Source organism: Prionailurus viverrinus, chromosome E2, assembly GCF_022837055.1.
Source record: "Prionailurus viverrinus isolate Anna chromosome E2, UM_Priviv_1.0, whole genome shotgun sequence".
Lineage (NCBI taxonomy): Eukaryota > Metazoa > Chordata > Mammalia > Carnivora > Felidae > Prionailurus > Prionailurus viverrinus.
Genome location: NC_062575.1, coordinates 42554489 through 42569372, shown reverse-complemented (window position 1 = coordinate 42569372; position 14884 = coordinate 42554489). Strand labels below are relative to the sequence as shown.

Genomic DNA, 14884 nt, shown 5'->3' with positions numbered 1-14884 from the left:
CCCCCAGGCTACGGACAGTGTCACCAATCCCAGGGGCACTTATTCTGAACAAGGAGAAAGACTGCATGATCACTAGGTCACCTCCTGTTGCTGCTGCCTCCTCCCTTCTTTGCTGTGATCTTAAACCACTTTAAGTTTCCCTGGAACACGGAGGAACTGTCGGAATAACTGACAGGTCTAATCAATGAGTTCTAAGTAAAGGGCATTTAGCCCAAGAGAAGATACAACCCTCCAATACAAAAATAAAAGGCAACAGAGTATCTCAGGGTTAATTTATTAACTATAATTTAATGTAATCAAAGGAATGAGCAGCACGGATAATTCAAGGTCTCCTGTTCCAGGGAAAACCACCACGTGCGACCCACGGCTTGCAGGTATCAGGGTGGAGGGATGCCCATGGCTTTTGGGACATCAACACAGGGGCACTAACAGCCACCCCCACATCTGTGGGCCCCGGGGCAGCCTTTGGAGCCCCCGGCCCAGAGCTGTGTGGGGCGCTCCTGCTGGGTGAGAGGGTGTTACGGGGCCCAAGGGTGGGCTCTGGGAGGCGGGCACAGTCAACACCCTCTCCCCAGGCATCCCAGGCCAATCAGTGGATATAGTGCGCCTGACCCACTTCTGAACGGTCGTAAATTCCTTGTCACTCTGGTGGCTTCAGAGCAGCCAGTTACTTGGAGTATAAGGGTGTTTTCAGGCTGGGGTGGTGAGAAATCGTAAAAATGGGTAGGAAAACGTTTTGTGGAGTAAATAAGTATAAAATGAAGTCACAACTCTATTATTAACTTGTTGGTGAATACTCTGTGAATCTGGCAAGACAAAAAAACCCCACAAAAACTCAGTTCCGTGCTGCAAAAGAGTAGCTTCTCCGGCAGGTGGAAGGCCTCTTTACCACAGAGAAGTGGGAAGAAAGCAAACATTAATCCATATAAAATTGACGGCCCCAAAGATCAACCGTATCTGATTTGTTTCTTAAAAGAGTTTACTTCATCAAGGGGACAAGGAAGGGGAGGCAAAAAAAAAAAAAAAACAAACAAAAAAACCCTTCAAAGTTAGTTACACATGCAGCCAGTGCATGTATATTTTCTAAGTGGGATCACAGGTTTGAATAATAAAATTATACGTAAATTCCTCCTGCTTATAATTGCATTACAATTACTTCGATAAAAAGTGCAGACCAAGGAAAAAACTCATACTTCACACAGCCATTCTTCTCATTGTGTTCTTTCTTCTCGGCCAACCTGAGTGGCTTCTTACTTGGCTTCTGACATAAAGTGCTAGAAACCAAAAAACATTCATTAGAATCTCTGAGCCCATTAACCCCAATCCTGAAAATGCCTTTCTTTTCGGGGAGAAAACTCACCAAGGAGCACTGAGGAGTGAGTTGCTCCACATACATAGATCTATTTCTGTGCGAACTGCTGCTTAGCCCTAAGCATCGTCTAAGGATGAAGGCCCCACTGGCGCACAGCCTGTGTCTCCACAGGCCAGGAACTCCACAGGAAGTACAGAATCACAGGGGAGAGAAGTCAAAACGTGCAAACCACCAAAATCATGGAGAGCTCCCTGGGCTTTTACCTTCCCATCTCCTGGCGCTGGCCCGAGGCTGGCCTGAGATGCGGAATTGCACAGTGGATGTCAACACCAAACACTGAGAGAAACCTTCTATTTCAAGCCAGAGCAGGAGCCATTCGCCAGACAGGGTAATCACGACTGATTTTCTCTTGTCCCTTTTTCTCTCCCAACCCTGTCCCAAGGCCGGTTCCAATCCGGCAGCGGCAGTGGCAGAGGCAGCACCAGTACCCCAAAACCCAGGGGGGAACCCCTCCCACTTCCTCTAGAGGATCTGGGAAACGGGACCTGTAATCCAAAGATGCAGGGGAAACCTTCATCTTTTTCCTCTCCTGTTTCTGCTGCTGTCTTGCCCCATAAGTGGCCTTAAACACACAGAACTGCATGGCCATTTCTCCACGAAAAGCAATCTACCTGGACAGAGGCCCGGGGACAGGGCCTCTAGAGCATCTAGAAAATGGTGAATGTGAGGAAAATCCCGGAAAAAAGAGAGTGTACCAGAGGGAGGGCATTCCCCATTTCTATTTATGACCCAACACGAGCTGGGCTTGCCCCAAGTTGAGCATATTCAGAACAGATGGAAAACAGAGTAGCAGTCACCACCCACAGAAACTGAGACAGAATCTGTGGCCTGAACAAAGGGAGTTGCTGACTTCCTGCTAAAATAAACAACAAAAAGGTCAACATTCTCCAGAGAATTTAAAAAGAAATCAGTCTCACACTATAATATTCAAAATATCCAGAACAGAGTACACAATACACAAAGAATCAGGAAAACCAGATCAATTGTCAACGGAAAAGATTATCAGTAGGTATGACCCCCAAGATGGCTCAGAAATGGGAATTGTCATATACTATTATAACCATGGTCCATAAGAGAAGGAGGGGTGACACTCCTAAGTGGAACGATAAAAGTTATCAGCAAAGACTTTAAAAAATATATTTAAAAAAGGCAGGGGGGGTGCCTGGGTGACTCAGTCATTTAAGCATCTGACTTTGGCTCAGGTCATGATCTCACTGTCTATGAGTTCGAGCCCCATGTCGGACTCTGTGCTGACAGGCCGAGCCTGGAGCCTGCTTCGGATTCTGTGTCTCCCTCTCTCTCTGCCCCTCCCCTGCTCGCATTCTGTCTCTGTCTCTGTCTCTCTCTCTCTCAAAAATAAATAAGCATTATTAAAATCTTTTTAAGTTCTCAGCAAAGAAATACAAACTATAAAAAAATTTCAAGTGAAAATTTTAGAACTGAAAAATACATCAAATTTAAAAGTTCACCAGATGGTGAAATTCAGCAGGATGGAGATAAAACAAGACTGAATTAAGTTAAAGATAGATCAGAAGAATTATTAATCTGAAGAACAGCAAGAAAAAAAGGTTGAAAAAAAATGAGCAGAGTCTCAGGGACCTTTTGGACAGTATCAAAAAGTGTGACATTTGTCTTATCAGGGTCTCAAAAGGAGAGGAGAAAGAGACGGGTGGGTGCAGAAAAACTATCTGTGGAATAGCAGCCACCCACGCTCCAAATCTGATGAAAGACAGAAACTTACAAATGAAAAACCGTAATGAGCCCCGAACATGAGAAACAGGAGGGAAACTACACCCATGCACATCATAATTAAATTGCTCAAACCAGAAACAGAGAAAATCTCAAAAGCAGCCAAAGGAAAAAGACGTGTTGCAAACAGAGGAACAACGAAAAAGGTGACAGGAGGATTTGCAACGGGAACGATGCGGCAAGCAGAGAGTACAGCAGTATCTTTAAAACACAGGGGGGGAAATTCGTCAGCCTAGAATGTATACCTAGCAAAAATACTTTTTTTTCAAAACCAAAGCTGAAATAATTTTTCCAGACACACAAACGCTGAGAAGAATTCATTATCAGCAGACTCACAATACAAGATAATAGTGAAGGAAGTCCTTCAGGGAAAAGGCAAGTGATGCCAGATGGAAATCTGGATCCACACAAAGAGTGAAAAGCACAGATAGTAACTATGAAGGTAAATCAAAGCTTCCAGGGCCAGTCTTTATTGAAATTGGCTCCTTTCCTATCATCAATCTTACAGAACACTGCGTAAGACAGTATTACACTTATGTATCTATCCAATTACACTGAATTTTCAAATCATACCTTGCTGCCGGTGTATCTGGCTCAGCGTATATGGTTATTCCCCTCTTCATTGGCCAGTACGCTGAAGATTCAGCACACTGTAAAAAAAGAATATGTATGCAAGCAAGATATATATTCTTTTTAAACAATTTTTTAATTGTTTTTTAACGTTTATTTATTTTTGAGACAGAGAGAGACAGCGCATGAATGGGGGAGGGTCAGAGAGAGAGGGACACACAGCATCCGAAACAGGCTCCAGGCTCTGAGCTGTCAGCACAGAGCCCGATGCAGGGCTCGAACTCACAGACTGTGAGCCAAAGTCGGACGCTCAACCGACTGAGCCACCCAGGCGCCCCAAGATATATATTAAGGAACCAAAATTCCATGGGAAATACTCTCATAACAACCATCCCAGATAATTTTCAGGCAACACAGACACAGAGAGACAAAGAACTGGAAAACTGGGGGGATTATGCCATTGCTATAACCACTAAAGTGTCCAAGTAGCAAGCAGCTGGCACTTCAGATACTCAGTATTTCAAATGTCCTGTAATTATTTCTCTTGTCTTCTCAAAGGAACTGGAAGGACGGGTTAGACTTACTTAACTATTAGAATGTCCCGTAATCTCAGGTTTTCACACTCTTGCTAAATGAGCATAAATACCCTATTCTGTACAGAAGCCACGAGGCCAGGAACAAGAAGGAAGTTGCAGTTATCTTGTTCTTTAGAAACAGAGCAAATTCACAAACCGTATTTTTTCCTGAAAAAATCACTATCATAGCCAAAGATTTCCTACTAGAAAATATATTTTTGGTTCCTAGATTTCAAAGGAGACTATTCTAAAATTAACATTATATGAACTTTGTACCTAATGAATATTTAAAAACACAACCTTATTTGTATCTTTCAAAGAGATGCGCTGTTGTTTCATTTCAGATTTTTTTTTAGGTGAACCTCTCAATGAATCCATATTACATTTTACACTTTTATCTGCAAAATAAAAAGTGATAAAAGAGCTAAGTACTATTAATAGAAAATAGGACACAAAGGAGTAGAATTTTTACCATACTATTATAAAATCTTAATACATGAAATTATTATAGAATAGGGTTTTACACTGAACCTTGAGGGTATTAAATTTTTAAAATCTCGTTTCAACCCTTATCACGTAAAAAAAAAAGTTTAAATAATTCTTCTACTGGCTTACTAACAATTGAACATAATTTACTTTCCCCACTTGGTGGACTATATTTTTCGAAGAGGGCCACAACATGTCCCCCAACACATGTGCTCTTCTTAGAGTGTGACACTAACACCTGTCCCATTGACAGATGGGCTCTGTATTCCCTTCTCATGAGCCTGGGGGGTGGGGAGCTGTAAACGACACAGAAGTGGCGTTATGAGACTTCTAAAGCTAGACGGCGAAAATGCCACATACTAATGACCAGTTCTCCTAGATGCTCACTTTCTTTTTTTTTTAATATGAAATTTATTGTCAAATTGGTTTCCATATAACACCCAGTGCTCATCCCAACAGGTGCCCTCCTCAATACCCATCACCCACCCTCTCCTCCCTCCCACCCCCATCAACCCTCAGTTTGTTCTCAGTTTTTAAGTCTCTTATATTTCAGCTCCCTCCCTCTCTAGCCTTTTTTTTTTTCCTTCCCCTCCCCCACGGTCTTCTGTTAAGTTTCTCAGGATCCACATAATAATGAAAACATATGCTATGTTTCTCTGTATGACTTATTTCACTTAGCGTAACACTCTCCAGTTCTATCCATGTTGCTACAAAAGGGCATATTTCATTCTTTCTCATTGCCACGTAGTACTCCATTGTGTGTATAAACCACAATTTCTTTATCCATTCATCAGTTGATGGACCTTTAGGCTCTTTCCATAATTTGGCTACTGTTGAAAGTGCTGCTATAAACATTGGGGTACAAGTGCCCCTATGCACCAGCACTCCTGTATCCCTTGGGTAAATTCCTAGCAGTGCTATTGCTGGGTCATAGGGTAGGTCTATTTTTAATTTTTTGAGGAACCTCCACAGTTTTCCAGAGCAGCTGCACCAGTTTGCATTCCCACCAACAGTGCAAGAGGGTTCCCGTTTCTCCACATCCTCGCCAGCATCTATAGTCTCCTGATTTGTTCATTTTAGCCACTGACTGGCGTGAGGTGGTATCTGAGTGTGGTTTTGATTTGTATTTCCCTGATGAGGAGCGACATTGAGCATCTTTTCACGTGCTTGTTGGCCATCTGGATGTCTTCTTTAGAGAAGTGTCTATTCACGTTTCCTGCCCATTTCTTCACTGGATTGTTTTTTGGGTATGGAGTTTGGTGAGCTCTTTATAGATTTTGGATACTAGCCTTTTGTCTGATGTGTCATTTGCAAATATCTTTTCCCATTCCATTGGTTGCCTTTTAGTTTTGTTGCTTGTTTCCTTTGCAGTGCAGAAGCTTTTTATCTTCCTGAGGTCCCAATAGTTCATTTTTGCTTTTAATTCCCTTGCCTTTGGGGATGTGTCAAGTAAAAAATTGCTGCGGCTGAGGTCAGAGAAGTTTTTTCCTGCTTTCTCCTCTAGGGCTTTGATGGTTTCCTGTCTCACATTCAGGTCCTTTATCCATTTTGAGTTTGTTTTTGTGAATGGTGTAAGAAAGTGGTCTAGTTTCAACCTTCTGCATGTTGCTGTCCAGTTCTCCCAGCACCATTTGTAAAGAGACTGTCTTTTTTCCATTGGATATTCTTTCCTGCTTTGTCAAAGATTAGTTGGCCATACTTTTGTGGTCTAGTTCTGGGGTTTCTATTCTATTCCATTGGTCTATGTGTCTGTTTGTGTGCCAATACCATGCTGTCTTGATGATACAGCTTTGTAGTAGAGGCTAAAGTCTGGGATTGTGATGCCTCCCACTTTGGTCTTCTTCTTCTCTAAAATTACTTTGGCTATTCAGGGTCTTTTGTGGTTCCATACAAATTTTAGGATTGCTTGTTCTAGCTTCGAGAAGAATGCTGGTTCAATTTTTATTGGGATTGCACTGAATGTGTAGATAGCTTTGGGTAGTATTAACATTTTAACATTTATTCTTCCAATCCGTGAGCACGGCATGTTTTTCCATTTCTTTGTATCTTCTTCAATTTCCTTCATAAGCTTTCTATAGTTTTCAGCATACAGATCTTTTACATCTTTGGTGAGGTTTATTCCTAGGTATTTTATGCTTCTTGGTGCAACTGTGAATGGGATCAGTTTCTTGATTTGTCTTTCTCTCGCTTCATTATTAGTGTATAAGAATGCAACTGATTTCTGTACATTGATTTTGTATGCTGAGATTTTGCTGAATTCATGTATGAGTTCTAGCAGACTTTTGGTGGAGTCTATTGGATTTTCCATGTATATCATGTCATCTGCAAAAAGTGAAAGCTTAACTTCATCTTTGCCAATTTTGATGCCTTTGATTTCCTTTTGTTGTCTGATTGCTGATGCTAGAACTTCCAACACTATGTTAAACAACAGCAGTGAGAGTGGACATCCCTGTTGTGTTCCTGATCTCAGGGAGAAAGCTCTCAGTTTTTCCCCACTGAGGATGATATTAGCTGTGGGCTTTTCATAAATGGCTTTTATGATGTTTAAGTATGTTCCTTCTATCCCGACTTTCTCAAGGGTTTTTATTAAGAAAGGATGCTGAATTTTGTCAAATGCTTCTTCTACACCGATTGATAGGATCATATGGTTCTTATCTTTTCTTTTATTAATGTGATGTATCACGTTGATTGATTTGCAAATGTTGAACCAGCCCTGCAGCCCAGGAATGAATCCCACTTCGTCATGGTGAATAATTCTTTTTATATGCTGTTGAATTCGATTTGCTAGTATCTTACTGAGAATTTTTGCATCCATATTCATCAGGGATATATATTGGCCTGTAGTTCTCTTTTTTTGCTGGGCCTCTGTCTGGTTTAGGAATCAAAGTAATGCTGGCTTCACAGAATGAGTCTGGAAGTTTTCCTTCCCTTTCTATTTTTTGGAACAGCTTGAGAAGGATAGGTATTATCTCTGCTTTAAATGTCTGGTAGAATTCCCCTTGGAAGCCATCTGGTCCTGGACTCTTATTTGTGGGAGATTTTTGGTAACTGATTCAATTTCTTCGCTAGTTATGGGTCTGTTCAAGTTTTCTATTTCTTCCTGTTTGAGTTTTGGAAGTGTGTGGGTGCTCAGAAATTTGTCCATTTCTTCCAGGTTGTCCAGTTTGTTGGCATATAGTTTTTCATAGTATTCCCTGATAACTGCTGGTTATTTCTGAGGGATTGATTGTAATAATTCCATTTTCATTCATGATTTTATCTATTTGGGTCATCTCCCTTTTCTTTTTGAGAAACCTGGCTAGAGGTTTAACCATTTTGTTTATTTCTTCAAAAAACCAACTCTTGGTTTCGTTGATCTGCTCTACAGTTTTTTTAGATTCTATATTGTTTATTTCTGCTCTGATCTTTATTATTTCGCTTCTTCTGCTGGGTTTGGGGTGTCTTTGGTATTCTGCTTCTATTTCTTTTAGGTGTGCTGTTAGATTTTGTATTTGGGATTTTTCTTGTTTCTTGAGATAGGCCTGGATTGCAATGTAATTTCCTCTCAGGACTGCCTTCGCTGCATCCCAAAGCGTTTGGATTCTTGTATTTTCATTTTCATTTGTTTCCATATATTTTTTCATTTCTTCTCTAATTGCCTGGTTGCCCCATTCATTCTTTAGTAGGGCGTTCTTTAACCTCCATGCTTTTGGAGGTTTTCCAGACTTTTTCCTGTGGTTCATTTCAAGCTTCATAACATTGTGGTTTAAAAGTGTGCATGGTATGATCTCAATTCTTTTATACTTACGAAGGGCTGTTTTGTGACCCAGTATGTGATCTATCTGGGAGAATGTTCCACGTGCACTCAAGAAAAAAGTATATTCTGTTGCTTAAATATATCTGTCAAGTCCATCTGATCCAATGTATCATTCAGGGCCCTTGTTTCTTTATTGATCCTATGTCTAGATGATCTATCCATTACTCTAAGTGGAGTATTAAAATTCCCTGCAATTACCACATTCTTATCAGTAAGATTGCTTATGTTTGTGATTGTTTTATATATTTGGGGGCTCCTGTATTCGGCACATAGACATTTATAATTGTTAGCTCTTCCTGATAGATAGACCCTGTGATTATATAATGCCCTTCTTCCTCTCTTGTTACAGCCTTTAATTTAAAATCTAGTTTGTCTGATATAAGTATGACTACTCCAGCTTTCTTCTGACTTCCAGTAGCATGATGATAGTTGTCCATCCCCTCACTTTCAATCTGAAGGTGTCCTCAGGTCTAAAATGAGTCTCTTGTACGGGCGCCTGGGTGGCGCAGTTGGTTAAGCGTCCGACTTCAGCCAGGTCACGATCTCGCGGTCCGTGAGTTCGAGCCCCGCGTCAGGCTCTGGGCTGATGGCTCGGAGTCTGGAGCCTGTTTCCGATTCTGTGTCTCCCTCTCTCTCTGCCCCTCCCCCGTTCATGCTCTGTCTCTCTCTGTCCCAAAATAAATAAAAAACGTTGAAAAAAATTAAAAATAAATAAATAAAAAATAAAATGAGTCTCTTGTAGACAACAAATAAATAGGTCTTGTTTTTTTTATCCATTCTGATACCCTAGGTCTTTTGGTTGGAGCATTTAGTCCATTTACATTCAGTGTTATTACAGAAAGATACGGGTTTAGAGTCATTGTGATGTCTGTAGGTTTCATGCTTGTAGTGATGTCTCTGGTACTTTGTGGTCTTTGCAACATTTCACTCACAGAATCCCCCTTAGGATCTCTTGTAGGGCTGGTTTAGTGGTGATGTATTCCTTCAGTTTTTGTTTGTTTGGGAAGACCTTTATCTCTCCTTCTATTCTGAATGACAGACTTGCTGGATAAAGGATTCTCGGTTGCATATTTTTTCTGCTCATCACATTGAAGATTTCCTGCCATTCCTTTCTGGCCTGCCAAGTTTCAGTAGATAGGTCTGTCACTAGTCTTATCGGTCTCCCTTTATATGTTTATCCTTAGCTGCTTTCAGAATTTTCTCTTTATCCTTGTATTTTGCCAGTTTCACTATGGTATGTCGTGCAGATGATTGATTCAAGTTACGTCTGAAGGGAGTTCTCTGTGCCTCTTGGATTTCAATGCCTTTTTCCTTCCCCAGATCAGGGAAGTTCTCAGCTATGATTTGTTCAAGTACACCTTCAGCCCCATTCTCTCTCTCTTCCTCTTCTGGAATTCCTATTACACGGATATTGTTGCGTTTGATTGCATCACTTAGTTCTCTAATTCTCCCCTCATACTCCTGGATTTTTTTATCTCTCTTTTTCTCAGTTTCCTCTTTTTCCATAATTTTATCTTCTAATTCACCTATCCTCTTCTCTGCCTCTTCAATCCAAGCTGCGGTCACCTCCATTTTACCTTGCACCTCATTTATAGCATTTTTTAGCTCCTCATGACTATTTCTTAGTCCCTTGATCTCTGTAGCAATAGATTCTCTGCTGTCCTGTATACTTTTTTCAAGCCCAGCGATTAATTTTATGACTGTTATTCTAAATTCTGGTTCTGTTATATTGCTTAAATCATTTTTGATCAATTCGTTAGCTGTCGCTACTTCCTGGGGTTCCTTTTGAGGAGAATTCTTCTGTTTCATCACTTTCGATAGTCCCTGGGGTGGCACGGAACTGCAGGGCACATATATAAAATACACATATAAAATACACATATAAAATACAGATGTAAACATACATAGGCACATGTACACATACTCCTCAGCTCCGTCCATGGAAGGGCCTGGGCGCAGTAACACCCCAACAGAAACGAACACCCCTAGCTCCCAGATCTTGGTTTCAAAATGCCACTCTCCATGAAAAAAAGCCAGGGCAACTTGGAGAAATGGTGGATTCCAGGGTTTCGAATAGGAATCGACACTAACATGAACTAATGAATAAAAAGGAATGATATACTTATGCTTCATGATAGCTGCCTACAAAGTATTTACATGGTGAAGAGTAGCTTTCAGTGGAGAAGCCTGGCAGACGCTACCTTAATTAAGCAATCAAAGGATACAATTCATCAGTCATGGGACAAATCAAAGTTTTGTGTCACCTGGTAAGATGGGATAAGCTGAACACAGCATCCTCTTTTGAGGTATCCCTGCCACACAGGTGCATCAGCTGAATCTTATGACAAAAACACCCACTACAATTGAGAGACAGTCTACAAAACGACTGGTCTATAGTCTTCAAAGGTGTCAAGGTCATGAAAGTCAAGGGAAGACTTGAGAAACTATTCCAGGCTGAAGGAGAAGGAGACGTAATCGCCCAAGCACAATAAAGAATGGCGAGCCACACCCTCTGCCATAAAGAAATGGCGGGACGAGTGGCCAAACCTGAATGGTGCCTGAGGCTTACGTGATCACGATGTGCCAATGTTAATTTTCTGATTTTTCTGGCTGTATTGTGAATATCTTTGAGAATACCTTTGTTTCTAGGAAAAACACGCTCAAGTACTGGGGAGCGATCCAGTCAGCAACTTAATTCTCACGTGCTTTTGAAAGACACTTCTCTGTCAAGCTCTCTAACTTTTCTGTAAGTCTGTGATTATCCTAAAATAAAAATCTCACTGAGAAAATGGACGTAAGCCCCATGAAAACAGAGACCTGTTTCCTTCCTTGAGTCCCTAGAATAGTCCTGACACCTAAGTGGTAATGACCATCTGATGAATAAATACACATGGGTCAGGGGTGTGAGCTAGTCTGTCACCGAAGTCAAGACAGTCTGTCTAGAACTGATAAGCCTAGAAATAGTAAGTTAATCACAACTGTTTCAAAATTTGGAGATAACTGCCAAAATAAATAGCTAAGGGGTAAGATAAAGGCTTGCCTCTAACGAATGGCCTAGGGTGAGGAGAGGTTGGAAAGAGAAAATTACTTTCCATTACGCCTGTACTATTTGACTGTTTACGCAAGTATTAACAAAGTATTGTACTTTCATTTAAAAAAATGTAAGGCAACTTCAAGGAGAAGTACCAAAAATTAATTAAAATACAATTGAGGGACGTCTGGGTGGTTCAGTTGGTTAAACTTCTGACTTTGGCTCAGGTCACGATCTCATGGTTCATGAGTTCGAGCCCTGTGTTATGCTCTGCGCTGACAGCTCAGAGCCTCAAGCCTGCTTCAGATTCTGTCTCCCTCTCTCTCTGCCTCTCCCCTGCTCATACTCTCTCAAATAAACAAACAAACAAACTTAAAAAAAATACAGTTGAAATACCACCTCACTATGATCACAGGGAAAAGGAAATCTTTGCTTGGACAAGTAATATCTAATAATTTTGTTTTTCACATGACAACCAGTGACATCTCACATTAGCATTTCTTTAGTTTACCATCAATCTTTTCCTTTTCAAAGACATGCATAGTCCATTACAACACTGACTACTATAAGGAAAAAATGGGAAACTGTTATTGTCCGGCAATCCGGGGCTACTTAAAACAACAATGATCTATCCATATGACGGAAAACTGTGCAGTGATTAAGCATAACGTCAAATGCCTGGTATTTTCCTACTCTGGTAGAAATGGGCACATATTTTTACTTCCATTTGTATTTCTTCCATCAGTAAAAGGGGCTCCTTTCAGCAGGAATTCTCATCTGGGATCCCAGCAGGAAGCACATCACAACACGGGGTGGGGGCCACGTGTGCCCGAGTCTGCCACAGGCCAGGCGCTGGGCCACGTATGCTCTGTATGGGAGTAATGGATGGGAACCGTGCCTCTCCATGACACATAGGAGGGAGGGACACTGATAACCCTCTCACGTCACAGCTCATACCTTTAACCCACATGATCCTGGACACATCTGACCTAGAAAGAAGTTCACCCATATGTTAACCAAAACAGTACACAGAAGTTATGTGTAGTAGAGTCCCATTTCTGTAAGATAAAAATGGTATACACAATCTCACAACTGGACACTCTGGAAAGAAAGACTCTGGAAACTCCTTAGTAAGTGGCTATTAAAGATGGCAGGTTTTTAAAACTCTGCATATCTGTATTTCTCTATGATAAACAACATTACTGAAGTAATTAAAAATAACGCTAAATGTAGGGAATCACTTCATTGGCCACAGCTTTAACTTAGTTGAGGTTTACGATGTACGTGCATGAAACAACACTCCCATAGGTATACATGTGCCTGACGTAAAAGGGAGTAAGCGGTGGAGGCATTGCCTACAGGGGGTGAGCCAAGAATCAAAGAAGCTGGCAGATTCCGCTCTTGTCCAACATTTCCAACCCATTATGAACCTTGGAGACAGGGAATTAAAGACCGGGTATTTTCATCCTCACAAATGCCACTCATTTTTAGGTGAGCTGCTGCTTAAAAATTGCTCATAAACCCATATGGATACTCAGAGAACAAATAATAATCACTGGTATGGGGCTGGGCTTGAAAAAATCAGTTTTACGCATAACGCCTCTTATACACGCTCTTTAGATTACAATACAATCCTCTAAGTAGGGACTGCACGGCAAATGATCTCTGCCAGCTTCTACATCACACACGGGTTCCGTGAAGTTAAGAGAAAGAGAGAAAATTACCATAGCCCTTCTACACAACCCTTAATACTCTTCAGATAGTTGAGTGTTCTTTTATGCTGCCTATGAAATGCCACAAGCAAGTAAACTTACCCAGGATCACAGCAGTTGGCCCAAGGTCACCAACAACACCCTTGGGCCATGGATGCTGAAGAGACTGAGCCAGAAAAGTTAAACCATGTGAATCTGATGGAAAGAACACAATTCAGGATTAAAGCATGAAATAAACCCAAACTACAAACGCAAATTCACTGGCCTACTATTTCAGCTCTTGCTTTTGCTGGCAGGTCAGGGGGCACCTAACTTGGGGCAGGAAAGCAGAGTGAAGGAGCTAAGGAAAACGGAATTGAGAGAGAAACATTTAAAATTATTTCCACTGTCCATCACAGACTCTTCTCAGATTTCCCTGCTAATAAATAGCTCTTTTAAAATGTGTCTAAAATGGGGCGCCTGGGTGGCTCAGTACGTTAAGCATCCGACTTCGGCTCAGGTCATGATCTCACAGCTCGTGGGTTTGAGCCCTGCATCAGGCTCTGTGCTGACAGCTCAGAGCCTGGAACCTGTTTCAGATTCTGTGTCTCCTTCTCTCTCTGCCCCTCCCCTGCTCACGCTTTGTCTAAGATAAACATAAAAAAAAAAATTAAAAGTGTCTAAAATGGTAGGCATATAACCTTGTTTTAATAATATCTTTAAATTATGAATTTATGGACTTCTGAAAATGTACTTCCATGTTAAGAAGAAATGGAGAACAGTTTTTTCCTGGTCTCATAAAAACAAACATCCTGTTGATAGGACCTCAAAACGTGCCACAAAATCACTAGGATTAAAGTTAAAATATTAAATTCAGAGTCCGAGTCTCTGCCTCCGCATAGGGAAAGTATGCACAGCTTACATCAGTTCAGTAAGATTCATACAAATAAGACAATTAAAAAAAAAAAAAAAACCCATATCGATGAGGATGCACTCACTTTCCATTCCCTGAGAATCTTTTCCTTGCAAAAACATTGGCCAAAGAGTAAGCGCTGGATTGAGTTTACTGGAAAAGGATGCAGACTTTCTATTCAATCGTGGTTTCTCTACAGAATGAAGGTTTTTATTCTCCTTGGGTGATATGTAACGAGCAAAGTTCTTCGCAACCAGATCATCATTAACACAGACCTGCACAATTTTGGACGTTTCATGAATGAGACAAATAGAGTCAAGTAAGTGACTGTTCAGAAAATATCCCCAACTTGACCCCAAATTTCAACCTTCAGAAAAAATTATTTTATAGGACATAATTTGATAGAAACCAATTTCTTGACTTTTGCCCTGGTGATGATGAACTAAGTATTTCTGACCAGCCCACCTGATAAGGAAAACAGTAAGAATCTGCACAAAATATAAGAAGTATCTTCTTGAAAGCACTGGAGAGCTAACATGACTTTGCCAAGCAGAGATCTGGGGGGTTGGCAAGACAAAGCACAAATCATCAAAGGAAAAACTGACAGGAGCGCCTGGGTGGCTCAGTCAGTCATGATCTCACGGTCCGTGGGAGTCCGGCTCTGTGCTGACAGTGTGGAGCCTGCTTGGGATTCTGTCTCT

General features: G+C 41.1%; 1 protein-coding gene across 8 annotated transcripts in view; it reads right to left on the bottom strand.

Moving 5' to 3' along the window:
* Positions 1–14884, bottom strand: part of TDRD12 (tudor domain containing 12) — a 73468-nt gene that overhangs the window by 37099 nt on the left and 21485 nt on the right. For all 8 annotated transcript variants that reach the window (XM_047835680.1, XM_047835686.1, XM_047835687.1 and 5 more), the window contains 5 exons: positions 14269–14458; positions 13394–13486; positions 4567–4664; positions 3695–3771; positions 1194–1274 (listed from right to left, as the gene is read on the bottom strand). In XM_047835680.1, the coding sequence (XP_047691636.1) occupies positions 1194–1274; positions 3695–3771; positions 4567–4664; positions 13394–13486; positions 14269–14458 (539 nt within the window). The remainder of the gene's footprint in view (positions 1–1193; positions 1275–3694; positions 3772–4566; positions 4665–13393; positions 13487–14268; positions 14459–14884) is intronic.